This window comes from Lemur catta, chromosome 19, assembly GCF_020740605.2.
Source record: "Lemur catta isolate mLemCat1 chromosome 19, mLemCat1.pri, whole genome shotgun sequence".
NCBI lineage: Eukaryota > Metazoa > Chordata > Mammalia > Primates > Lemuridae > Lemur > Lemur catta.
In genome coordinates this window covers 30,587,959-30,615,389 of record NC_059146.1, presented here as the reverse complement: position 1 = coordinate 30,615,389, position 27,431 = coordinate 30,587,959, and the positions used below count along the sequence as shown (strand labels likewise).

The 27,431-nt window shown below is 54.7% G+C and overlaps 1 protein-coding gene across 2 annotated transcripts in view; it reads left to right on the top strand.

The window, feature by feature from the left end:
- The window catches only part of SIPA1L3 (signal induced proliferation associated 1 like 3), a 219,186-nt gene that overhangs the window by 188,142 nt on the left and 3,613 nt on the right, over positions 1-27,431 (top strand). For both annotated transcript variants that reach the window (XM_045532124.1, XM_045532122.1), the window contains exons 16-21: positions 5,342-5,563; positions 15,861-16,026; positions 16,989-17,223; positions 19,713-19,856; positions 25,096-25,231; positions 27,090-27,171. In XM_045532124.1, coding sequence (XP_045388080.1) covers positions 5,342-5,563; positions 15,861-16,026; positions 16,989-17,223; positions 19,713-19,856; positions 25,096-25,231; positions 27,090-27,171 — 985 coding nt within the window. The remainder of the gene's footprint in view (positions 1-5,341; positions 5,564-15,860; positions 16,027-16,988; positions 17,224-19,712; positions 19,857-25,095; positions 25,232-27,089; positions 27,172-27,431) is intronic.

Genomic DNA, 27,431 nt, shown 5'->3' with positions numbered 1-27,431 from the left:
GTGTTGGGTCGTTACCCCACATCCTGTCTGCGTCCACTCCCTGAAGACCTGTTGCTTCTGCTCCTCAGGCCACCAGGCATATGTGGCTGCTTTACGGCTCCTACACTGGAGCATGAAAATTCCAGACGCATGAGGGGCTGATTCGACTCTGGAGTCCATGGCAGACGTCAGGGAGAGAAAGCAAGATTGGTCCAGCGCTTAAGGCCAGGCAGCCAGGGGCCCGCCTGTCGCGTGCGGGTGAGCAGGGCCGTTTCCAGGCTCTGCCTCTGCCTGCCTGAGTGCAGACCTCAGCCCCACGGCTTACCAGCCACGTGACCCTCACCGGGCCCCTTAGCTTCCCTGAGGCTCAATTTCCTCAGCTGTAAAATGGGGATGATATTGGGGTCTATTGCCTAAGATTGTGAGGATGAACAGAGACAGCAGATTTAAGGAACTTAGCACAGGGCCTGAGACAGAGCTGGGGTTCAGAAACATCAGCTGCTGGTATGTCTTCTTTCATTTATTATGTATTTATCATCACAGTTGTCACTGAGAGCATAGAGTGGTGGCTAAAAGCATCGTCTCTCAAGCCAGACTGCCTTGGTTTGCATCCTGGCTCTATCTCCCGCCAGCTACAGCATTTGGGCAGGCTATTTAGTGTCTCTGGGCCTCAGTTTGCGCCACCTGAAACATGGGAGTGGTGGTAGTTCCTGCCTCGGGGGGTTACTGGAACAGCTAAATGAAGTGAGGTGCTTAGAGCAAGGCCTGGTGGCATCCTGGGGCTTAAAGCCGTCAGCCCCCTCCCTACTGCCTACACCGCCACTGCTGAAGGCGGGACCACACACTGCCCCCTGGGACCACCCATCCGGCCCCCTTCGGAGTCCCCAGGGCTGGACAGGCCAGAAGCCTTGCACACACTCATGCAGCTGGTGTGATTGCTCTGCCTGGCCTCTGCTGTTTCGACTTTTTTGTAAGGCACAAAAACTTTTACTTCCACAAAATCTTAAACATTCCCCTAAGATACAAAACAGATAAACGCGGCCTTTCTGGTTAAGGGCGGGAACAGGAGAGCAGAGCAGGATGCCTGTGCCCACCACCCAGTCCGGTCCGAGCCGGGCACGCCACCTCCCTTGCAAGCGCGGCTCCTGGGCATGTCTCGGGTCCAGTGCTGAGCGCTTTGCACACACGACTTCACGAGGCAGGTGCTGTCATGACCTCATTTCTCAAAGGAGGACACTGAGGGGAAGGGACTCAACCTAAGATGTCCAGTATGTCAGTTGGAGCCGGGATTGGAACCTGGGTTGGGTGAACAGCAAAGTCCACGTTCTCATCCGCCACGATGCTGCCCCGTGTCCCAAGTGGATGCCGACGCCTAGGGAGGACACGAGCCACATGGGTGTGTCAGACAGGAAGTACGTTCGCTCTGTTGACTGTCGGGTGGGATTAGAGCTCCACGCTGTGCAGCACACCTGGACTGGTGTCACCAAGAAATGACCAAGTGTGCCTGGCAGCTGGCCTAGCTCATGGTCCCTGGGGTGTGTGGGAAGGGGCCCCGCCTCAGAGGGCCAGGTCAAGGCACACAGCGTATTCAGGGGAACAGTTGTGACTGAAGACAGGGCAAGGCATGGGAATGCTTGGGTACAGGTGACAAAATCCCAGCTCAATGGGAGGAAGTTTCTTTTTTTATTTGTTTATTTTTAATTGAGAGATAATTGTATATATTATATGGGGTACAATGTGATGTTTCAATCTCTGTAAACATCATAGGAAGATTCACTCAAGCTAATTAACATACCCATCGCCTCACCAACTTATTTTTCTTTGTAGTGAGAACATTAAAACTCTATTCCTTTCACATGTTGAAATATAGCATTATTAACTGTGGCCCACATGCAGTACAATAGATGACTTAAACTTATTCCTCCAGCCTACCTGAAACTTCGTATGCTCCGATCAACACCTTCTCTCCCTGCCCCGCCAGAGGAAGGTTATTATCTCACAGAACGCCGTCCCCAAGTTAGGACGGGTCCCCGCATTGGGTCATTTATTGACTCCAGGGCCCAGGTTCTTTCCGCATTTTTGTTTTTTCTCCATCGGCCGACAGGCAGGCTCCCCTGAAAGTCTCTAAGTGGCTGTCACCCAACTGTTAGACACAATGTCCAGTGGAAGAGGAGGTGATATTTTCTGCAAGTGTGTGTTTGTTTTAACAAAGAAATCTTCCCCAGAAGTCGCCCAGCGGGCAGTCTCCACGCACACCCCTGACATCTCACTGACCAGAGCAGGTCACACCAAACCTGTCCCAGACAGGTGGCATCAACCAGTCAGGATTTGCCCCCTGAGCTGGTGTCAAGTAGCCTTCCTCAGGCAAGGGATGAGTGACCTCTGCCTGGTTTGCAGGGTAAAGGGGTCAGGGTGAAGGGGTCACCCCGAAGCGTCTGCCCAGGAGCTGAAGAGGTAGCAAACGCATCTGGAAAGAGCAGTGGGTGGAGCCAGCTGGCAAATGCCGAGACAAAGGGCTTTCCCCTTTCCCCTTCCTTTGTTTCAAGTCATCTCTTGTTTTGTCAGCTCCCAGGAGTTGAACATGCCTGCCGACAAAGTAGAGAAATACGTATCATAGAAAATGAAGGTTAGGGTAAAATACATCTATGGAGTGGACCCTCTGCAGCCTTTGCAGAGAGAGAGGCTTGTGTGCACTGACGTGGGGAGATCTCTATAACATACCGTCAAGGGCAAGAACCAGGTGCAGGACAGGCTTATGATATGCTGCCATTTATTTTAGAAAGAAACAGTTGGGAGGACACACTCCCTCTCCCGCAAGCTTGCCTGTGTCTGCGTAGATGCTCTGTTGAAGAAGAAAGAGTGGGCCATGGTTGCCTCTAGGAGAGAGACTGATATCAGAGGGCCACTTCCTTTTTAAATGGTTTAATTTGTCTCTTACTTGGTACATGTTACCCATCATTCCTACCTCCAAAGATAATCCGCTAGTATACGCTCCTCCAGAGACTTTTCCCTAAACTTGTACCAACCCAATGCTTTCAAACATTTTGACCATTACCCAAAATAGGAAAAGCATTTTACGTTACAATCTAGCATGGACAGCTGGAATTAAGTTTCACAAAACTTCTTAGCCCTTACCTTGCATGATGTACACTGGCCTTTTTTTTTTTTTTTTTTTTGAGACAGAGTCTCGCTCTGTTACTTGGGCTAGAGTGAGTGCCGTGGCATCAGCCTAGCTCACAGCAACCTGAAACTCCTGGGCTCAAACAATCCTACTGCCTCAGCCTCCCGAGTAGCAGGGACTACAGGCATGTGCCACCATGCCCGGCTAATTTTTTCCTTATATTTTTTTAGTTGTCTAGCTAATTTCTTTCTATTTTTTAGTAGAGACAGGGGTCTCACTCTTGTTTAGGCTGGTCTCAAACTCCTAACCTCAAGCCATCCTCCCACCTGGGCCTCCCAGAGTGCTAGGATTACAGGCGTGAGCCACCACACTCAATCTCTACCTTTTGTTTGTAGTGTTGGCCATTCACATTAAATGTAATTATTGATAATGGTTGGATTTACATTTGCCATTTTGCTATTTGTTTCTTATATGTCTACTGTCTTTCTAGCTCCTCTGTTCTTCCTGTACTGCCTTCTTCTGTAGTTTAAAGAGATATAATTTAGTATACCATTTGGATTCTTCTCTTGTTTAACTGTCTTTTTAGTTGTTATTACACGAATCTGTCAGTGCAGCTCAGATTGCTTACTCTGAATAAACTATAGAAACTTTTCTCCAGTGTAGCCCCATTCACTTCAAGTCACCATTTGCAGTCATTTCTTTCAGCCTGAGGACATTGTTTTATTTCATAACAGGCAGATGTGCTAGCAACGAATTCTCTAGTCTTTGTTTATCTAGGAACATCTTCATGTTGCCTTCGTTTTTCAAGGATAGTTTTGCTGGATATAGAATTCTTTGTTCACAATTTTTTTTGTCTTTCAGCACTTTGAAAATGACATTCCTATCCCATTGTTCCAAATGAGAAGTGAGCAGTTAATTATATCGATGCTCCTCTGTAGGTGATAAATCCTCTTTCTCTTGATGCTTGCAAGATTTTTATCTTAGCTTCTGATTTCAGCTATTTTTCTAGGTGTGAATCTTTTTGTATGTATCCTACTTGGGGTTTGTTGAGCTTCTTAGATATATAGGTTAATGTTTTTCATCAAATTTAGGAAGTTTTCAGCTACTGTTTTTTCAAATATTTCTTCTGCCCCTTTCTCTTCTCTCCTCTCCTTCTGAAACTCTTGCCGCACACACAGCAGTCCCCCTGACCCTGTCCCAGAGATTCTGCTCCGGAAGAACTGTGTTCACTGAACTGAGGGAGGTGGGGAGCCCTGGGCCAAAATGCCACAGATTCCCTCTCTTCTTACCTGAAGTTCAGCAGTTTTTCAAGCATAAATGCTTCTCAGATTGTTGTATGCCTTTGGTCAACTTTTAAGGTACTCAGATGGTTGTCCTCTTTGGGGAGAAGATTTGCCTGTCTTCTCATTTAACCATAATCAGAAAGTCCCATCCTTTGATATTGCTAAATTTACTTTCAAAACGGATTTATTAATTTATACTCCAAGTGCATTAATTTTCTCATTGAATATCTCTTACTCGGAATGGAATTGAAATTTTATTAAAAGTTACAACAGGGTAAGCAGTTGGTTCCCCCAAGAGTGGGTTCTAGTTGACAGCACTAGCTTCATTGTGGCATTAATTCAACAAGAATCCAGCATTTGGATTATCAAGCTGTGGTTTTAGATTGGCTTAGCTGGAATGGCATCTGACATATAGTAGGTGCTCAAGAAATATTTGAATAGGCTACATAGCAAGATACATTTTTAAGTAAAAATAAGATCACAAGGTACAGTACAATATATTAGTATGATCCTAGTTATATAAAAACAAAATCCCCTCACCTACCCCCCAAAACAGTCCCCTTTCTCCAGTTGTACATATGTTTTTAAAGTGTAGGAAAAGGCAAGAAGGAAATAGAGCAAACTGTAAACCATGGTTACCTCTAGACATGAGTGGGCAGGTGGGACCCACCTTTAGCTGCATAGGTTGTACCGAGGAGACCAGTGGTGACATTCCAGATTCCCGCAGAGGAACCAAATGTGCTAGAAGGCCACTCCTTGGGTGGAATTGGGCACTGTGCAGGCAACTTTCCCTTTTCTCCAGAGAGGCTTCTGTGTTGTTGGAATTTTCCACAGTAGTAATGCATTTGTGTCTCGCTTGTGTAAATGAACTTTTTTGATTCCCAAGAGTAAATTTCAATAGCACCGTTTTGCCAAATGTGGGATGGATTTTTTAATCTCTTTCGTGTTTGCTTTGCAGTGACATGGGCTCAAGGGCTGGCTACCCCGCTCAGGTTTACAAAACTGCCAGCGCGGAGACTCCTCGGCCCTCCCAGCTGGCCCAGTCCAGCCCCTTCCAGCTCTCCGCCTCCGTCCCCAAGTCCTTCTTCTCCAAGCAGCCTGTGCGGAATAAGCACCCGACGGGGTGGAAGAGAACAGAGGAGCCCCCGCCACGGCCGCTCCCCTTCACTGACCCAAAGAAGTAAGTGTCTGGATGCCCAGTGAGGAGCCCCAGAGCCAAGCCGGGGTGTCGCTAGGGCAGAAAGAGGGTGCTGCCTCGCTCTGTCATTGCAAAGGGGACTCTGTGCCAGTCTACACCCTGGGGACACAGCTGCAAATGAGATGGACAAGGGTCCCGCTCTGGGGGAGCTGGCATTCCCGCTGGGATGATGGATGATAAATGGAGTGAACAGGAAAAGCGTGCGGCAGGTCAGGTGATGGTTAGCACTGTGCGTATGCAGATGAAGAACATTCCGGGGAGGGGCAGTGGCAACTGAGGTAGGACCGTGATCAGAGGGCAGCCGGCAGCCGGGGTGGCTGGACATGAGGTCAGAGAGGCGATGGGGAGGGATCGTGGCGGGTCTCGTGGGCCACGTGTCAGGGCTTTGGCATCTGCTGTAAGTGAGATGGAGCCACGGGAGGGTGTGGAACAGAGGAGGAGGGACATGATCTAAATTGGGTGTTCACGGGGTCGCTGTGGCTGCATGTGGGGAGCCGCCCGCGAGGAGCAGGGAGGAGCTGCCGGCTTGGTCCAGGCAGAGACGCGGGGGCGGGAGCAGGGTGGAGGGCGAGGAGGGTGAGAAGGGGGCGGGTTCCAGAGAGACCGTCTGAAACGGGAGCAGACCGGGTTTGCTGGCAGGTTGGATGTGGCGTGTGACAGAGAGAGAGAGGTTGAAGATGACAGTGTCGTGAAGCCTGAAGTATAGATTCGCCTTGAGCTGAGCCAGGGACTGCGTGAGGAGCAGACTTGGGGAAAGCACGGGAGCTCGATTCCGGGAGCTTTGCAGGTGACGTGCAATAGGACATCAGGCAGAGACACAGAGGAGGCCGTCATATGAGGAGTCGAGTTCAGCGGGAAGGTCAGGCTGGAGAGAGAACTTTGGGTGTTGTCAGCCTAAAGCTACGAGCCTGGAGGAGCCCCTGAGGCAGGGAGTGTGGTTGAAGAGGAGGAGAGGTTTGCGCCTGAGACCCCTCAGCTGTGAACCAAGGCGCTGCCCAGGTGAGGGGGCGCCTGGGACCCGGGGGTGATGGCCGGGAGAGGTCGGACCAGATGAGCCCAAGAACTGAGCGTAGGATTGAGCCTCCGGAGGTCTCTCAAGGGTTCAGGAGAGAAGAGTGAGGCAGAATCGAGGCAGCTGTGTAAGCAGCTCATTTGAGGCATTTTGCTTAAAAAGAAAGATAAGGGTGTGCAGTTAAGAAAGAGTTTTTGGTCCGGGTGGTGGCTCACACCTGTAATCCTAGCACTTTGGGAGGCCAAGGCGGGAAGATCGCTCAAGGCCAGGAGTTTGAGACCAGCCTGAGTAAGAGCGAGACCCCGTCTTTGCAAAACAATAGAAAAAAATTAGCCAGACATGGTGGTGCACACCTATAGTCCCAGCTGCTTGGGAGGCTGAGGCAGGAGGATCACTTGAGCCCAGAAGTTTGAGGTTGCAGTGAACTATGATGACAACCTCTGCATTCTAGCCCAGGTGATAGAGCACAAGACCCTGTCTCTACAAGAAAAAAAAAAGTTTTTGTTTTTTAATTGGAGGATATGATATCTAACATTTACTGAGCACTCACCATATGCCAGGCTCAGTTCTAAGGCTTTTTTTCTTTTCTTTTCTTTCTTATTTTTTGTAGAGTTGGGGTCTCACTGTGTTGCTCAGGCTGGTCTTGAACTCCTGGCCTCAAGCAACCTCCCACCTTGGCCTCCCAAAGTGCTAGGATTACAGGCATGAGCCACTGCTCCCACCCTCTAAGTTCTTTTATGTGAATTAATTCACTGAATCCTCACAAGAGCTCCGTGAGGTGGACCTGTTCTCCCCATTTTACAGATAAGGCAGCTGAGGCCCAGGGTCACACAACTGGTGCGGGATGGAGCCTGAATCAGAGCCCAGGAAGCCTGGCCCAAGGCTTGTGTTCTCTTGGGTGAAGGGCTCTGCCTTCCTCCATTCTGTTCTTCGTAACGTCTTCTTTCATGACCCGGATAGGGACATTAAAATTTGTGGGTGACACAGAGCTTGGAGGGAGAGAAGTGTCAGGAGACAGAAACTGTGTCCCCGGAGCTGTCGGCAGGCAAGCATGCTGAACTCACACTGAGAATCCAGTTTAGGGCCCGAGAGCCAGAGGGGATTCTGAAAACTGGATTCTCTCCATTGGCTCCTTTGCTTAAAACCTCCAGCGTCCTCCCCGCTACCAGGATTAGTGCAAAGGCTCACGTTTGCTGAGCACACATTCTGTTCCAGGCACCATGTTCTTTGCCCGAACTCCTGCCAGACCTTGCACGATCTGCCCCTCAGCTCTCTGCCCGCACTCCCCTTGCCCCACCCCTGTCACTCTACTACGGCCACACCAGCCTCTTGCTGCTCCTCCAGCTCACCCACACAGGCCACCCTGGGGCCTCCGCACCGCCCGTCCTCCAGATCTCAGCCGACTCCACCAGGGCCCCATCTAATGCCACCCTCTCAGACAGGCCTTCCCAGCCTCAGGTGGCCCCTGCTGTCATTCTGAGTCACTGTTCCACTGCCCGTTTCCTGACCCACCTGGCACACAGTGGGTGCTTGGTCGGTGACCATGAGCCGTGGATCTCGTTTTATTCTCACGGCAACCCCAGTGGGTAGGTGCTGTGAGGCTCCCACTTTGCAGTGTGGTCAGAGGGTCAGGCCCTGTGACACCCGTTGTGCTTCCCCAGGCTCCGCAGCTCTGGTGGCCCTGCCCTGTGTGCGCCGCTCCCTTGCCTGGGCCCCCACCGCGGGCTCACTCCTCCCCACCTGTATGGATTTGCAAGGCTGCTGTAACCAAGTACCACAAAGTGGTGGCTTCAGCAACAGAAATGTATTGTCTCACCGTCCTGGAGGCCGGAAGTCCAAGGTGAAGGCGTCAGCAGGGTGGTTCCTCCCAAGAGCCATGAGGGAGAACCTGTTCCAGGCCTCTCCCGACATCTGGTGGCTGCTGGCAATCTTCGGTGTTCCCTGGCACGTAGATGCATCACCCGGTCTCTGCCTTCGCCTTCACGTGGTGTTCTCCTGTGTGTGCATCTCTGTGTCCACACTTCCCCTTTCTGCAAGGACGTCAGTCGTATTAGATGAGGTTCTACCCGAATGGCCTCACGTTAACCCGATTATCTCTGTAAAACAGACCCTATTTGCAAATGAGGTCACATTTGGAGATACTGGGGTTTAGGGCTTCAACATATTTTTGGGGGAGGACCCAGTTCAACATCACACCACCCTCTGGTCTTGGCACAGATGTGCCTTCCTCAGAAGCCCTCTCAGCCCCCGCATGGGGCTCAGCTGTCCCACTGACCCCAGATTTCTTCCCTTCCGCAGCCTCTGGCCCAGGACAGAGTGACTCACTTCCTCTCTGTCACCCCCACTGGACTGAGAGCTCTGGGACAGTAGAGACACCCTGAGCTCCACCCAGGCCCAGCACACGATAGGTGCTGAGAAGATATGCCTGGGTGGGCAACACCTCCAGATAGAGAACCCCCTGTTTCCCAGTGCTGAGATCTGAAGATGGCGTTTTACGTGTGTGTTTGTGTAAACATATGTAAACCAGATATAGAAAATATTTGGGGACACAAATGAAATAGTTTCATGGTTCCTTACAATACTTATTAATTTAGTTGCAGGTACATTTTTGAAATCACATAAAATATTAACTTTGAATTGTTGCTTTTATCCGTACGCTCCATTTCATGAAGCTGTTATATTCAAACTCTCCCTAAGCATTTTGGAGATAGTGTCTTTGCCATTGTTAGAGGCACTTTTGAGTCACCTAACCTAGTTTTCCAGAAAACATCATTTTCACTTCTAGCTAATTATTTGAGATTAAACATGTTTTTTAAAATTTATGTATAGTGCGATCACTGAAATTGTATCCCAAGGCACAAGAGCCCATTTGCATGACTTATTTAGCTACATTTACCAACACCTACTCCGCCAAGCCCCACCGAAGCCCTCTGCCTACATGAATGCATTTACTCTTCACTACAGAACACTGAGGTGCTGGCACTTCGCATCCCACTTTCCAGGTGACAGAACTTGAGGCAGAGAACGGTGGAGTTGCTTGCCTAAGTTCACTCATCTGGTTGAGGTTTAGTCACTGCAAATGTGACGATTGTTGGTTTTGTAGTTTGTCCCCCCAAGGTCACCACATATTATGAGCTTATTCCCCCAGGAATGACTGCCACGTCTGTCTGCTAAATGTCTCTGCCTCCTTTCCCGTCGATTCTGCCCAGGGCCCCCTAACACGCCCAGAACCGGCTCTGCCAAGGCCGTCCACCCCCACTCCCAGGAGGAATGTGGCTGACTGGCGCTGGGGAGGCCAGGCTGGTGCCCAGGGGCGCAGGGGACACACCCGGCAGCCCTCAGCCCTGCCTTCTCAGCTGTCCCCGTGCCTCCTGCCCAGTAGGCTGCTCTGATTGAAGGGCTGGCACTGCCCCTGCAGAAAAGTGGCTCCTTGGCCACCCAGAGAAGCCTCTCAGGGCTGACGTAGCCAAGAACGGGCCTCTGTCCTTCCAGAGGACGGCTGCGCTGACACCCCTTACCCCGAGTGTGAAATGGGGCCGCGACACCACATAGTGTTGTCTCAAGGTACATGTGTTTAAGCCCCACTGGCCCTTGTCTCTGGGGACTAAGGGCCCGGGGAGGGGAGGCAGGCCCTTGGGAACAGCTCGTGCCATCGCCTCAGGGCCTCCACGTAGTGGAGTGGTAGGGAGAAGGGCAAGCCCTGGGCGGCCTCTTCCAGAAAGAGAGACAGCCCTGCTCACGGCCGCCGAGGGCGTGAGACAGGGAAGGCGGGCGGAGGGCAGCCCGGGGCCTGCTGGGAGGGGTGCCCGGGAGGTGGGAGCTTGGTCGCTGCTGCTGTGACTGTACACCTGCAGTTCGGAGCACGGTCCCACGAGTCAAACTAGCTTCGTTTGCATCCCAGCTCCGACGTCAGTGTCAGAACCTGTTGCCTGTGAAATGAGAGCAGTGTGAAAACCTGCCTCCTGGCTGCCACCAGGAGCCAAGGCAGTCACACCTGAAACACAGCAGCCACGGGGCAAGGGCTCCTGTCACTGGGAGCTGCACGGTGAACACTGCCTTCATCCCGAGCGAATCCTGGGGTGGCTCGGAGCATCAGGCAGACACGGTTCTGAGTGTCCTCCACTTACTGTGCCTCATTTTCCCCAGCCACACAGGGGAGGACAGGAGTGCCTGCCCCGTAGAGGTGATGTGAGGATTCGGTGAGCTCACAGCAAGGGCTCCGTCATTGTTGGCTGGGCTGACGGGCCCTGGCATCTAGTGGTTGGCACCTGGCATCTGGGCTCCTTCCTTGCTTGGGTTTAGGGGCCTCCAGGTCCAGCTGGGTGCGTCGGAAGAGGGACTAGGGGAGGCCTCCCCTAGAACCACGCTCCCCTCCCCTGTTCACACAGCAGGGTTGCGCCCGCCCCCCGCTGGCTTCTCGAAGCCGTCCTCCCAGGAACATGCTCCTGCCGCCCGGGGCACAGGCCTGGCAGGTATCCTTGCCAGCCACGTTGGCAGAACCCCCAGCTCAGCAGCCGACAGCAGCGCTAATTAGCTTAATTAACCCGGTCCTGAGGGAGCCAGCCCAGTTGGAGGCCAGAGCTCCAAGTCAGCTGGGACTGGGCCCAGTCAGGTCTGACCCACTGGTCGCCTTCCACTTCTGGCCTGTCTGTCACAGGGAAAAGGAGTTGCCATTGTCTGGGCCCTAACTGTAGAGCCGCCTTTGTAATTTTTCTGTCTTTCTTTCCTTTTCTAATAAGCACTTTAACTCCTCAACATGGCAAAATCCAAATGTAGACAGCCTGGGCAAATCAGAGATTACGTTCAGTGTCATCAGAACCCTGAGGGTGTTTTCTTCATTTATGTTTTGAAAGGTAAAACATATACAGGGTAAAAACCAGAATCGTACAACAGGGTTTTCAGTGGAAAATAAGTCTCTGTTTCTTCCCTGGCCCCCAGCCATCCTGCTCCCTCTCCAGAAGCGACTGTTGTTTCATTTCTTCTAGATCCTTCCAGAAATGTTCCAAAGATGGCTGAGCACACATGATTGTTTGTGCCTCCCTCGCACCCCTCGCACCCCTTGTTATTTATCAACACGATCACCTGCTCACACACCTCTGCCTTTCTCACTCATTCTTTTTCTTAAAGTCTCCGGGCAGTGTTTGCATGTTCGTGCATTCGTTCTTGGTAATAGTCATAGAGTGGCCCATTTTATCCCCAAAGATGATTAGGTTTTGACACTTACGGAAACCAGAGATCTGGAGAAAAAGAGATTCGAGTTGTACAAGCCCAGTTGTACAACTGGTTTTTTTTAACCTGGAATTAATGCCATTTTAAATGATTGTATAGAATTTGCAAGTTAGAAAATACATTGGAAAAGTCTTCCAGTAGAAAGATAGTAAAAGCAAAAATGATCAGTTTGAGTCTGCAAACTGAATTTCCTCACGCTTTTCCCCTTTCCGCATGTTCACGGCAGCCCACTAACGGGATCAGGCCACAGAGGCTGCGGTAGATGAGACAGGTGCAGATTTGAGGATCAAGGGAGAAGGTTCTAGCATGATTTCTTCCAGTGAGCCAGCCTTCCACTGTAGAATTAGGAATGCCCCGTTAGAGTACCGGAGGTCTTGGGAGCTGGGGAGGTGATTTTAGCAAATGGACACAAACAGAGCAGGAAGGGAATATTTGTGTTCTTTGGCTTACTTTTTTAAAGTATCCCTATACTTTTTTTGGTTGTATAAAAGTCATTTAAACTTGTGAAAGGGAGGGAAGGAAGAAGAAAGAGGGAGAGAGGTTGGAGGGAAGGTTGGTTGCGTGTGATACACGTTTAACTGCTTTTGAGAGCCGACAGTGGGCAGGCCCCGTCCCCAACCTTGGACGTGAAGTGAGGTGGGAAGGAGGGGAACAGCAGAGACGGTCATGACGAGATGAAGACTGTGACACTGGAGCGCAGGACTGCCTGGCAGAGGGCACGTAGGCTGGGAGGGCGCACAGTAGGTCAAGTGGTCAGGGGAGGCCCCTCTGAGGAGGTGACATTTGAGCCGAACCAGAATGATGAGAAGCTTCGGCCACAGGGACGCTGGGGAGAGAGAACACTGGACAGACAGAACAGCCAGTGTAAAGGCCCCGAGGCAGGGACATGCCTGGTGTGTTTCTGGAATGTTGGGAGGCCTGAGTGGGAGGAGATGAGGGCAGAGAGGGAGGGGACAGGGAAGCTTGTGTCGGACTTCCTGGGCTGTGATGAGAACGTGTTTAGAGAGCAAAGCCCCCACGTATCTGCCCTCAGAAACAAGAGTTTGGTAAACTCCAGTTTACCAAGCTAGGCTGTGTGTGAGTTTTCTAGAAATGTTTTCACACCATCCGTACCACTTATTTTTTCACATGACGTGTGTGGGAGAGCCTCTTCCCGTGCGCCGTGGACCAGCCTCGCGTCTCTGGATGGCGTTCTGGGGAGCCGAGGCCCACCCGGCCCTTCCCCTGCTGGGGGCTCCTGCGTTTGCCCCACAGACAGGGCCCCGGGAAGCATCCTGTACACGTGGCTCGTGCGGGCCTTTCTGAAGGACACGTTTGCAGAAGCAGGACTCCTGGGGTGGACAGAGAGCACGATTTAAAGTTTTCAGCAGGTCTTTGTTCCTGCCTCTCAGGAAGACAGGCTTGTGGACAGCGCCCCTTTCTACCGGGGAGACTAGCTCACAGCCAGGCCTGCTACCGGGTTCCCTCCAAACGCACAGCAGGCCCTGCCCTGAGTCGCACGCCCCTGCGTGGGGGGGTTCTGGGAAATGCCAAAATCAAAGGCAGGGGCAGTCCCCTCCAGCCTGCACGAGCGGCACGTTCAGCCCTTGGCGTGTGTGCCTCTGTCTCTCGCTCTGTCTCCGTCTCTCTTTCTGTTTCTCTCTTTTGGATCTAAAGTATTTAATTTGCCCAGAGAATATATTTCCCTGATATTGATGGAGCTAACATTCCCCTAGACCTGGAATTCTAATTTGGGGAAGAGTATGACCTAACAAGAAAAAACCTCACCACCTTCTCATCCGCCCTTTGTTAGAATCCTAAGGCTGGCAGCTGAGAGAGAGAGAGAAAACGCAGACTTTAAAACCCTCGGGAGCCCAAGACATCTTAGTTCTTCTCTGGGTTCAAAGACTCTTTCTTTCTTGAGTTACAAAATGATCAAGTCCAGGTGTCGGCCTTTTGTAAGCTACTTTTTGTTATTATTGTTGTAACATGATTATTGTAAAGTAAATTCAGATAGTTGGGAAGGACATCAGATAAGAAGTGAAAGTCTCATTTTTCCACCTCCTAATAAGACTCCTGTTTCCCAGAGGTGATCATTGTTCGTAATTTCTCCCGGGACTTTCTTCCTGCATACAGAGCGTATTTTTTAATCAAATGTGATCATGCTGCACGCACTGTACATCTTTCTTCGTGCCAGCTCTGTGATATCAACGTGGCAGTCAGGCTCGGCGGTGGCACCTGTGGCCTCTGCGGCTTGGTGGCCTTGGTTTGAATCCTGACTGCTCTACTCCCGGGCTGTGTGACTTTGGACAAGTGGCCTAACGCCTCTGTGCCTCAGTTGCCTCACCCATGAGATTGGACACCAGTAGTGCTTACCGCACACAGCTGTGGTGATGATCGAATGGTTCGTGTGTGTTCCGAGAGAGACGCAGACCGGCTCTGTTGTGGTTTACGTCCTGCTGGGCAGGCAATAGCCAGAGACACACAGAGTTGCGGGTTTCAGTAGCTGCTATGAGGAAAGACGAAGAGGGTAACGAAATGAGAGAATGACCAGTGTCAAGGCAGTGCCAGTGCTGTGTAGTTACTTTATCCTCTGTGTACCTCAGTTTCCCATCTGTAAAATGAGGATAACAGTAATAGCGGTTCCCTCTGAGGGCTGGTGGTGCGGATTTAACACGTTAGTGTACAGGGGGCAGGGTGAGGGTGTGCTCCGGTGAGCTGCTGTTGCTTCTTTCCTGGAGGGTGGCAACGCCTCAGGGCAGGGCTTTAGATTTCACCAGGGAACACAGACTGAGCCCAAAGGCTGGGCTGGAATTGGAAGGCAAGAGGAGGCAGGGGAAGTTAGCCTGGCCTGGGGCCCCTGAGTGGAGAGCATGGGCCCTGATGGGGGACCAGCCTGGGGCAGGAGAGAGCCCTGGGGCACGGGTGATGGTGTGCGAAGCCCAGCCGAGGCGCTAAGGGGCTGAGCAGCTGGGAGGGGTGTGTGCAGTTCGGGGTTAGCTGTTGAGGAGCAGCCCTCGTTTCCCGAGAACCTGCAGCAACCCACAGCAGCGCTGGGAGGTGGGCGTGTGTTCCCGATGCGTAACCGAGGGTCAGAGAGGGAACTTGCCCAGCCTCCCACAGCAGGACGAGCAGAGACGGGACTCAGACCCAGGCCTGTCTACCTCCAGGGCCCCCCTTTGAACTCCAGGCTGTGCCTCGATGGCCGTTAGACCACTGAGTGTTCTGGAAGGCACGGCAGGGTCAGCTTTGGGAATACTGAAGAAGAAGGGGAAGAGATCAGTGTGACCTGGCTCATAGGCCACCTTCTGGAACAGGAAACCCAGGCGAAAAGTGGGGATGGTGACAGTCAGAGGGCAGCCGGCCCCACTCAGGTTCACAGGCCACCCCGTGATGTGTGAGCTCTGTTGTCCCGTGTGAGGCTCGGGAGATCCGATGACTGACCCTGGAGCACCCAGGCCAGGGGTCCGCTGCCTGCCGCCCAGCACTTGCCCACAGGAGCCAGTTCCCCCAGCAGGGGGTTCTCTCTGTGACGCCCCATCCTTCTCCTACCGCTGGAAGCCCCCTGGTCAGGGCCACTCTCACCTCACCCAGACAGCTGCGGATGCTTCACGTCACCCCTACCCCGGCCCCACCCCCACACAGGCCAGTTTCAGCCCAGCACCCTCAGCGAATCCCCTCCCCCTCGGTCCCGTCCCTTGACCCAGCTTCGTTTCTCTTCACAGCACTTGTCTGTCCCTCACAAGTGGGTCTCTCTGTGCCTGTTCAGCGCCAGTCTCCCCTCCTAGCTGCTGGCTCCGTGCTCGCTGCTGTGTCCCCGCAGCTGGAATGGGCACGGCACAGAGTAGGTTCCGAGCGGGTTCAGGGGTGTTTGGGGAATGAGTGAGTAGAAAGAAGAAACCAAGTCCTTCTTCTGTCACACATTCGCCAGGTGAAGTGGAGAAGGCTGCGGCCATTTGCCCGGGGGCAGCTGGCCTCCGGGCGTCTGAACAGCTCGGAGCAGTGGCTCGAGCCTCCCTGTGACTCTAGGCCCTCTGACCCCTGGCGCTCTCATTCCAGGCAGGTGGACACCAACACGAAAAATGTCTTCGGGCAGCCGCGGTTGAGGGCATCCCTCCGAGACCTGCGGTCGCCACGGAAGAACTACAAATCCACCATCGAGGACGACCTGAAGAAACTCATCATCATGGACAACCTGGGGCCAGAGCAGGAGAGAGACACCGGGGTACGCGCTGCTGCCCGGACCAGCTCCTGGCAGGAGGGAGGGCGTGGGGTGGGTGGGGGCGGCACTTCCCTCAGTCACTCCAGCCTCTGCCCACGTCCTCCGCCTTCGGCATGTGGCAGCCCTGTCCCCGTGTTTGTGGATTCAAGGCTGGGAGTGAGGGCGTCATATTGGCAGAGACAGAATCGCAACTTAAGCAGCCTAGGTGGGCACAGTGGCTCACACCTGTGGTCCCAGCCACTTAGGGGCCCAAGACAGGAGGATTGCTGGAGCCCAGGAGTTCAAAGGCTGCAGTGAGCTATGGTCACACCACTGCACTCCAGCCGGGGCAGCAGAGTGAGAGCCTGTCTCTAAGTAAATGAACAGACCGGCCTAGGCAGGCGCACGGGAGTCTGTCCAGTACCAGGTACAGCATGTGACTGGAACGATCTGGATCTCACGTCCTTCTCTGCCAGCCCAGGGCAGAAACAGCCCCCATCCTCCCAAACCTCGTGGACCAAGAGTGGAACAGGGCCTCCTGGGGGAAGTTCAGGCTCTTGTCACCCAAGAATGGGGGAGGCAGGAACGGTGGACCCTCCCCTGCGCCTGCGCTCCTGCCCCACCCCACTGACTGGCCTTGCCGGCAAGCCAGTGCTCTCCTGTGGGACCAAGGTGGACTCCAGTGTCCCCAGCCCGTAGCCCCAGGGGAAGAGAGCCCTTCAGCCCTGACAGTGCCCACCAGACCCCAGCTTGGCTCACACCTCCTTTCCTAACCAGCGGGGACCCTCCCTGGAGCTGGAGGGTGGGGTTGGCCACGTTGGGGGAGGGGGAGTCCCCAGGGGAAAATTAGGTGCTTTGATCAGAAAGGGAGTGGACATGGATGCTGGGTGGGTAGGAACTCACCACAGGTGTCCGGACGTCTGTGGACGCCTCTGAGGACTGTGACCACGGGCCAGACTGTGACACTCTCCCCTGTTCCCCGGCAGTCGCCGCAGAAGAGCCTGCAGCGGACGCTGTCAGACGAGAGCCTGTGCAGCGGGCGCCGGGAGCCCAGCTTCGCCAGCGCCACCGGCCCCGAGCCGGGGCTGCCCAGCGACGTGCTCTTCTCCAGCACCTGCGCCTTCCCCTCCAGCACGCTGCCCGCCCGCCGCCAGCACCCGCCCCCGCCCGGCGGCCCCAGCGCCACCCCCACCACTGGCAACGGCTTCCCAGAGAAGAAATGTGAGCCTGGGCACCCCGGAACTGGCGTGGGAGCTGGGAAGTGGGGGACAGCTGAGCCGGGGGCTCACCTGAGGGTCAGAGACCAGAGGTCATCCATGTCAGGCCATCCGAGGGGAGGGATCCGGGTGCATATCGGCTTCAGGGGGCCTGATGCTGGGGACCTGGGTGTCACCCAAGGAACAAGGGATTGTTGATCACGCAGCAATCTCTCGAGCACCCAAGGACTAGGGTCACCTGGGCCCCGAGAGATGAAGTCACCCCTTGGGGGTTCAGGCCCCAAGGATCAGGGCTTGCCTTGGCTGCTGCCCAGCGCCCTGCCCCCAGCCTCCCGTTCCAGCGCAGGCGGTTGCTTCCTAAGGGTTTATTTACGTTCCTGACTCCCCAGGTTCGCCACACTTGGGGGTGCAAGGGTGTGGCTTAGCCATCCCTTTATGCTTCCAGCAAGCATTTACTGAGCGCCCCCAGGAATGGGCACTGTGCACCCCACCCCCATCAACAGCCACAAGCCAGCTGGTCCCCCTGTCCTCCCTTATCCACGTCCCCGAGGCCCTAAAACTGAAAGGCGACTTGTGTGCACCAGGCTCACTGGGCAGCAAAACCCAACCTGCACGACATGAGGCTGTCCGTGGTCCCTATTTACCCGACTCCGTGTGAGGGGTGAGCTGCTTGGGTGCAGGGCGCTGGCATGTTGGATATGGGGCGCCGCCTGGCCTTTGTGGGCACACAGCGTCTGCACACATACCGTCTCAAATCCACACACCTCTTGAATTCAGAGACATGTGGCCAGGGGTCGCGGCTGAGGGCTTGTGCTCTGTGTCATCTAGATGGAGCCTCTTGTGCACTGCAGGGGATGGGACGGAGGAGACTCTGTGACTTTTTTGAGGGGGTCCATCTCCCCCACTTAAATGCTCCCATAGCTCCGGCTGCCCTAGAGTCTGTGTCCAAACTCCTTGTCCTGGTGTCCTGGGGCCTTCAGCCAGGGCCCCACCTCGGCCCCCCACCTCACAGAACCCTCTTTGCACCAGTCTGCACACCAGACTGTCCCCCTCAGGGCATCCTCACTGCTGTCCCCTCGCCACCATGCTCCTCCCCAACCCTCTTCTAGTCTTGCTCATCCTCCAGGACGTGGCTCGCTCACTGCTCTCTCCTGGAAGGTTCCTGTCCTTGCGTTCCTCCCATACGTGTTCTTGGACCACCCGCTGTGGGCCGGGCTCTGCTGTAGGTGCTGAGCTGTGAGCAAGTCAGAGACCGTCCCTGCAGGAATTTCTCCTGCTTCCCCACGTGTCACTGTGTGTCACCTTCCTTTACCTCCATCTTTGTTGTCTGTGCCCAAGGCAGGGCCTGGTGTCGTTTCCATCACGGGTACAACCCAGCTCAGGCCCGGTGCCCTACAGAGCACACACGTGCACCTCTCTGCCCCTCTGACCCCCCCACCCCCGCCCCCGTCCCCCGAGCCAGGGAGTGTCCCATCAGGCCTCAGCATGGCCAGGGACCCTGAGCCACTCCACCCTCCTGTGCCTGCTCCAGACCCTTCCTGAGCCGTGTCCCAGCTGAAGATGCTCAGTCAGCCCCGGCCTGGCTTCATAGCGAGGTGCCCACCAGCCACGGAGCCTGGTCACCTGCCCAGCAATGGGAGCTGCTGTCACAGCCCCCAGCAGCTCAGCAGGCCGGGGTTGCACAGCAGGGCAGTCACAGGCAGAGCAAGGCTCATTCATTCACTGTGCACCACGCAGCAGGGAGCCGGGTGCCCTGAGTTGGTGTCACAGGCCCTCCCCTCACAGAGGGAACCTCTCTGTGCCTCAGTTTCTTTGATTGTAAAATGTGGCCAAAAATACTACCCCCCTCACTGGGTTAACAGAATCAAACAAGTGGGTGTGTGGATACATGGCATGCCTGATGCATAATCAGTACTGCAGAACGACCCGCTGGAAGCCGTGCAGAGCCAGGCAAGGCAGCTTCTCGCTCTGAGTCTCACTCTGCGCCTCAGTTTCCCTCCTGCACACACGGGCAGTCATACAGCACCACCCCGTACCCGACCCCTGCGCCGTGCTTGGCACAGAGGAAGTGCTCAGGGGACACAGTGCAGGCTTGGTTCACTGTCAGCCTCTGCTTTTTCCTGGCTAAGTCACCTCGGGGGTGTGTCCTGACCTCTCAGCCTCACTGTCCTAGCTCTGTCCTAGCCACACCGGCCTCCTCAATGTTCCTTAAACCTCACAGGGATTTAGCACTGGCTGTTCCATCTGCCCGAGTGCTCTTCCCCCAGGCGTCCCCTAGCCCACCCCTCCCTTCCTCCCGAGTTTTACCCAAATGTCACCTCAGCCAGGGCTCCCCCAGCACCTTGTTGAAAGTCACAGCTCTATGACCATCAGCATTCCCACCCGCTTACCCTGCTGGGGCTTTTCCCTGGCACTTAGCATCTTGGAATAAGCAGTGTAATGTCTCTGTCTGTCCGTGTGGCCACGCTCATCCGTTCCGTCTCCATTCTCCAGCCGCCATCTCGGCCTCTGAGCTCTCCCTGGCTGACGGGCGGGACCGGCCCCTGCGGCGCCTCGACCCTGGGATGATGCCACTGCCGGACACAGCTGCGGGCCTGGAGTGGTCCAGCCTGGTAAACGCAGCCAAGGCCTACGAAGGTAGGTGCCCGCTGCCCGACCCCACCAGCTCCCCGCCCCTTTCTCTGTTCTTGAAGGATTGATGGAGGATCTTGTGGCTTTGCAGGGGGACCCGCTCAGGCTCTAGAATTGGGAAGTGGGGCTGAAGTCCTGCCCTGTCACTTGCTCACTGTGCAGCTCTGGGATCATCTCTCTGATCCCCAGTTCCCTCGTCTGCCAAACAGGGACCGCAGCTGTGCCAGCCGCCTGGGGCCGCAGTGCGGGTTGTGTGAAACACTGTGCGCAGAACATGCAGGCCCAGAGCAGGCCCTCCACACAGTCCCCAGCCTCGTTACCACCGCGCAGAATCGCCGTAGCCCAAATTGGATTGGATTAGGTTTGGCTGCACGGGGCAGAAAACCCAACTTAACAGTGCCTTAAACACGCAAGGCTTTGTGCAGGGGAAACTCCTAGGGTGGGCAGCCTCGCGCTGGTGTCGCACTTCCATAATTGTCTAGGGCCCAGGCTCCCTCCAGCCCGCTGCTCTGCCATTTCTAGGGGACCTCACCCTCACCGTCCAATGTGGCCACTGGCACTCCAGCCGTTGCGGGACAGGGGGACATCCCTTCCCTCTCAGGACGCTTCCCAAAGCCTCACGTTCCTCCTGTACTTACTTCCCACTGGCCAGAGACTCACCCCATGGCCACACCTGGCTGCAGGGGAGGCTGGGAATGGGGCCATGTGCCCAGCTAAAATTTGGGGTTTGTTATTAAGGAAAAAGAGAAAACATATGGCAAGGAACTGCTAGCAGTCTTTGCCATTTCCTTCCCATGTGACTTTGGACAAGCGGCTTTACCTTTCAAGGCTTCAGTTTCCTCATCTGTCAAATGGGACTCACAACGATGCCTGATGGATGTGAACATGTTCTTTGGGCACATTTTTTCTCATCTTTCAGGCCACAGCTTGGTTGGCCTCCTCCAGGAAGCCCTCCCCGATATCGGCTAGTCTGGATCAGGCTCCTCTGGGCTCCCACAGCCCGACTCCTCTGGGCTGTCGCTGTCTAATCATGGGTGTGTCTCCCCACTGGACTGGCAGGGCAGGACTCACAGCTGTCTCTGTCACCACCGGCACCCAGCACGGGGTCTGGCACAGAGCAGGATCCATTAGACCAGACCCACGTGCACAACCTCTATGTTTCCACATTTGAGCCAGTCCCAGTCTGGCAGGTGGCCCTGGGGGAAGCTTCCTCCCTCGTGTGCTTCCGCCCTGTGCCGCAGCCGCCCCTGTGCACGGGCTAAAGGTGGTCAGGCCCCTGCCAGGCCTTGCCCTCCAGGACCAGTGGGGATGGCTGCCAAGCAGCAGCTCAGCCCTGCAGATGGATTTGAGCCCAGAGAGGCCTGACAGGCTCGGTGTGGAAGAGGGTTGCTCAGTGGCTCTTCCTGGAGGAGGTGAGCTGCCAGCCACGACGATGCTGGGAGCATCTACTCCGAGCCAGCACTTTCCCACTTCACAAACATTGTCTCTTCCAGTCTGCAGTCCTGGGGATGTGTTGGGACGCACATTTACAGTTGAGGAAACAGGCTCAGCTGCTACAAGTCACCTGGCCCAGGGCACACAGGGCCAGGATTGAAACCAGGCCTGAACACCCCTTTGGAAAAATGGGCACAGGAAGCAGTTTATAGAAAAGGCAACTCAGATGATCCTCACACCCTTGGAAGTAGTTCGTAAGAAAAGATAAATGCAAGTTGAAACTCACTGAGATGGGTCTTTGTCTCCCAACTGCAGAGATGGGGTTTGCTAACACTGTGGAAGCAGGGAGCCCCTCCTGCGTTGCCGGTGCAGTGCAAGTTGGGTGCAGGCCTGTCCCCCTCCTGTGCAGGGCAGCTCTGTGGTACCTGCCACCAGATTTTAAAGGCTCCCGCCCTTTGGCCCTGCAACTCTTAGTTCTCGGTGATCTTGGTGTGGGAAAGTCTTTCCGTCGTCACGTGGCCCATCCGAACTTGAATCAGAACTTCCTTGGGCTCGCCCGCTATCCAAGGGGCCAGGGTGGGAAAGAAGGGATGATTTTGGTTAAAGTGGGGTCTCCGTGTATTTTATTGGTTCATTTATTGATTCCACAAGCTGGATGCGACCGTCCCCAAGGGCTTCAGGGCAGGATAGTGTTGCTGCCCTGCAGGGTTGTTGTGAGCAGTAAGTGAATTTATACAGACTTACTGAGGTAAGCGTGCCCCTCAGGGCTTTTGGGTTTTCAGCCCCAAACCTGGCAGCTGGGAAGAGGGTGTGAGGGCCTTTAAGGAAAGTTCTAGGCCGGGCGCGGTGGCTCACGCCTGTAATCCTAGCTCTGGGAGGCCGAGGCGGGTGGATCGCTCTAGGTCAGGAGTTCGAGACCAGCCTGAGCAAGAGTGAGACCCCGTCTCTACTAAAAATAGAAAGAAATTATCTGGCCAACTAAAAATATATATACAAAAAAAAAAAAAAAATTAGCCGGGCATGGTGGCTCATGCCTGTAGTCCCAGCTACTCGGGAGGCTGAGGCAGTAGGATCGCTTAAGCCCAGGAGTCTGAGGTTGCTGTGAGCCAGGCTGATGCCATGGCACTCACTCTAGCCCGGGCAACAGAGTGAGACTCTGTCTCAAAAAAAAAAAAAAAAAAAAAGTTCTCTGCAGGCACCCTCAGGATCCTGCCAACCTTGGGCCCAGGGGAGTTCCCCGCAGCAGGCCCTGGGCAGGGTCCGCACTCCCTGGTGCCAAGGAGCGGCAGGCAGGGTTTGCTCTGCAGCCCAACGTGGGGCGCCAGGAGGGATGGGGGCGGGACTCCAGGCAGCCAGGCCCGCTCCTCTTTCTCCTCTTACTCTCCTTTGCGTCTCAGGATGGCTGGTTCTGGGCAGGGAGAAGTGACAGCCACACCGAAGCCACTCGGCTTACCCCAGCATGTCCAGAGCCACTCGCCACATGTGAGAGAGCTCAGGAAGCTGGTGGGCGGCACTGACTCCCCACCGGGCCGGGCACCGGCGTCGTCTGGGGAGCTTTTTCCTTCTTTACAGAATTAACAGATGACCCACAGAAGGTTGCGGGGCTGGCGGGGAGAGTGTAGCAGAAAGGCCTGGAAGGAAACACATCAACCTGGTGTTGGCAGTGGCCTCCCCGGGAGCAGGGAAGGGGCCAGCAGGGGATTGGAAGTCAGGGCGGCTTCAGTTTATTGTGGGGTTTGGGTTTTCAATAAAGATATATGTGGATTTTCCAGGGGGGTTTTGATTTGTTTTTAAGGTTTGGAGGTTTTTTTTTTGAAACAGAGTCTCATTCTGTCACCCAGGGTAGATGTAGTGGTGTCATCATAGCTCACTGCAACCTCAAACTCCTGGGCTCAGGCGATCCTCCCACCTCAGCCTCCCGAGTAGCAGGGACTGCAGGAGCTCACCAGGCTGATTTTTGTAGAGACAGGATCTCACTCTTGCCCAGGCTGGTCTCGAACTCCTGGCCTAGGGCCATCCTCTCACCTTGGCCTCCCAAAGTGCTAGGAATACAGGTGTGAGCCACTGGGACCGCCCAGCCTTCTTGTCCAAGTGGAATAAATGGGAAATACTAAGGGAATTCTTGTTAACTTTGGTAGGTATGTTCCTGGCATAGTAATTTTCTTCAAAAAAACAAAAACAGGGAGGCCGAGGCGGGAGGATTGCTTGAGGTCAGGAGTTCAAGACCAGCCTGAGCAAGGGCAAGACCCCATCTCTACTAAAACAATAGAAAAAATTAGCTAGGTGTAGTGGTGCCAGCCTGTAGTCCCAGCTACTTGGGAGGCTGAGACAGGAGGATTGCTTGAGCCCAGGAGTTTGAGGCTGCAGCGAACTATGATGGTGCCACTGCACTCCAGCCCAGGCAACAGAGCGAGACCCTGTCTCAGAGAAAGAAAGAGTTAAGGAGAGGGCTAATTGGGGAATAAAAAATCTAAAAAGCGAAGGAGATATGGGGAGGAAAGCAGAGTGACTATATGTGGAAAATCATTGAAACTGATGGTGGGTTCCTGAGGACTAACGACGAGATTTTCTCTGCTTTGGGGAGTGTCTGAAATTATTCCTATAAAAATATTTTCAAAGAGAATAAACATTAAATTATTCCGAGAACTGGAGAAAATTTGAAGATAACTACATAGTAGATATCTTTGTATTATATAGATGTATATTATTTTTGTATTATATAGATGCATCTGTTGTATAGATGTTAAATTCCTCGAGTATGAGAGCGGTGTTGTGATTATAGAAGAAAGTGTCCTTATTTTTTGGCGATCTGTAGTGAAGAACACAGAGGCGAAGTACCGTGCCGCTGACGGTTTACTCTCACGTGGTTCGGAGGACAGACACACAGATGAGAGAGAGAGAAAGTAAACATGGCAGAACGTTAACAATGGGCGGCCCTAGGGGAAGGGTATTGGGGTTTTACTGTGCTCTTCTTGAAGCACAGAAATGGAAGAGGTCAGACCCAGGGAGCCGCTTCGCTCGGGGGCTTGCCCCATGCCCGACAGTGTGAGCCCGGCCGCTGTGCCCTGGCAGGGCCCGGCTGTCACCACGGGCACACACGACACCTTGTTTTAACACTCCCGAGGATTCTATTGTCTGGCTGTCCCTGGCTCACCAAACCTGCCGCTATTTGAGGGCACCGGGGCCGTCACCAGCTCTTGCCATTAGAGAAAGATGATCTAACAGTCACATTTGAAAACGCAGACATCTCAGGCTCCCCCAGAGTGAGTCACGTGTGTAGGGTGGGACCCGGGAACTGTCAAGTTAGCTGGAGCCCGGGTGATTTCTTCTCTCTCTTCAACATGCGGGGTGTTCTGTGCCTCCCTTCTCTCTGCGTTTGAACCGCGCCAGCCTTCCCAGGGGGAGAGCGAGGGACATAACGAGTCCCTGCCCGGCGCCAACCCTTCTGCTGGTGGCCCCTTTTTTCATATCATTTATTTGTTGACCAAACCAGGTCATTTGTGCTGAGAACGCGCCAGGTTCTGAATCTGGCTGGTTAGTACCTCGTGCTGTCACTTCACTTGTTTCTGTCGCCCTTGTATAAACTGCTTGTAGGGTCTAGAGGCTTGGTTAGGATCAGGATGGAGGTCTGTTTGTGTTCTTGTTTTGCTTGTTTATTTCGTTGGGTTTTTTGGCAAGAATCTATCCTAAACCCACTTGATCAATCGCAGGTGTGACCAGAAGTGGCGTGGAGGTTTGGGTGGGAGGTTTGCAGGGAGAGGAAGAAGCGGGAGCCCCGCCCACCTGCCTTTTCCCTCCTGTCCCGCCGCAGTGCAAAGAGCCGTCTCACTCTTCTCTCTGAACGACCCGGCGCTGAGCCCGGACATCCCGCCTGCGCACAGCCCTGTCCACAGCCACCTGAGCCTCGAGAGGGGGCCCCCGACCCCCAGGACCACCCCTACCATGAGGTGAGCTTTCCTTGAGAACGTTCAGGGGCCCAGCCACATGGGTCCCTCCCAGCGGCAGGACAGAGGGACTCCCGTGGGAGCTGGCTGCTGTGGTCACCCGCCTCCACTCCCTGGGCAGGAGCCGGCAGGGCAGCCACTCCCTTCACCTAATGCTCTTTGAACTGATCACACTGTGCCAGTCCGGGCACTGGGACCAGCAGTGGCCAGAATAGACTCAGCCCTGTCCTCACAGATGTCCCAGTCCAGTGGGGAAGACACTTGAATCGATACTTGCACAATGGTTTCACTTCCAACTTTGAACAATGCTAAGTAGTGTCCCCCCGCCCCCCAGCTCTCCACTGCCAATCTCCCGTCTGTCTGCAGATTCCTAAAGCCCGCACGTCTCCGCTGCACGCTGCCTCTCACGCCCCCACACCTCCCTGCCGGCCCGGGCTGGGCCCTCTGGGGACCCACCAGCTACCGAGGCCAAGCCCAGCCCTCAGGAGGCTTCACAGGGCAGGGGGAGGACAGGGACAGCTATCACACATTTGCCATCTCACGCGCGGCTTCTCACATTTAGTGCAACATATTTGACTGTACTAAGTTGGCAGAAAACAAAATTAAAAAGAGGCAGAGAGAATGTAAATGGCACGTTCTGCCTGTGCATGGATTTAAATAGTGCGTTTCACACTCGTCCACACACCTCGCGGTGCGGGCTTCTGTGTACAACACTCCGTGCACTGTACGTGGGGCAATTGAAGCATTTTTGAGGGTAACTTGGACTCTCCTGGCTTCTTGCTCCACACACTGGCTTTAGAACTCAACCTCCACCGCAGCGCAGGCCCACGGGAATTGTAGGTGGCAGGTGCGGGTGGCGCCACTGCAGCAAGGGTGGGGCAGGGCAGGGCGTGGGAAGTGGCAGGACCCGTGGCCCTGGGCACACTCTGGGATTCCTTTTGCCCCCAAACTGCTGTCCTCCTCCCATCTGCCTCCCACCTCCCCCTGCAGCTGCAGGCCCCCAGGATGCAGACGCGTGGGACCGGCAGGGGCTGAGACACCTGCCTGCCTTCCCCTCTGCCGCAGCCCCGCCCTTCCCCGGCACCCACAGCGCCCAGCGGGGCCTCCCTCAGCCCCAGCTCCAGCAGGAAGGGGCTGTGCATTCTCCTCTGCAGGGGCCAGGCCGGCCCTGGGCTGGGAGAATCTGCACAGAGGAGGAGCCATAGGCCCCGGAGTCCTGGATTCAAATCCCAGCACCAGCAGTTGTGTGGGCAACCCTGCCTGACCTTGGCCTTCCTCTTCTGTCTGGCGGGTAGCTATGCAGTGCTCTTGAAGGCCACAGTGGTCAGGGGAGCTCAGATAGGTTGACCACACCTGGAGCCAGGGAGCCCAGGGCTTGGCGCAAGGTGGGCTCTCAGTGATGGGCACGCTGCCATCATCATTGCTGGTGCTGTTACCAGTCCTGTCAACGAGGGCAGGCCCTTTTGTCCATCTGTCCACCTTCGTGCTTCCTGTGCTTGGAACAGTGTCCAGACCTGCTAGGAGCTCGGGACATGTCTGTGGCGTAGGTTCTTTGTATCCCGAGGATCCGTGAAAGAGGTTCTCCCTAAAGTCACATTCTTACGGGGAAATGCACAGTTCAGAGCAGGCGTCCCCCCAGCCCCCATCCCCCGGCAGGCCTGGTGCTCCCATGACATGGCGCCCTTGGCTGGGGGAGCATGACTGGGAGGAGGAGTGCTGGCTTCTCCGGCAAGGAAGGGACTCGCTCGCCAGAATCTTGGGCGAGAGGGGCCTGCACCCCATGTTCCTCCCAGCTGTGGGCCAAGAGCCCTCCCCAGGCTCTGTCAGGCCTCGGGCCTGACCTCATCCCCTATCCTTCCAGTGAGGAGCACCCCCTGGATCTGACAGGCAAGGTGTACCAGCTGGAGGTGATGCTGAAACAGCTGCACACGGACCTCCAGAAGGTAAGGCCTCGTGGCACGCCCTCCTCGGCCCACTTCCCGGCACACGGGGGGGCTGGGGGACAGGGCTTAGGCACCTGCCAAGGCCACTCAGCACCTGTCCCCACCCCCACTCCTATTCTTGAGTGTAGTCGTGAGCAAAATGTGGCAATACCAAAGGCTAATAAGCACACGAAGAAACTCTTACACTTTCCAGGAGGGGGAATAAACTGGCCCAGCCCTTTTGGAGGGCAGTGGACAAAACATATCAAAAATGTAGTTGT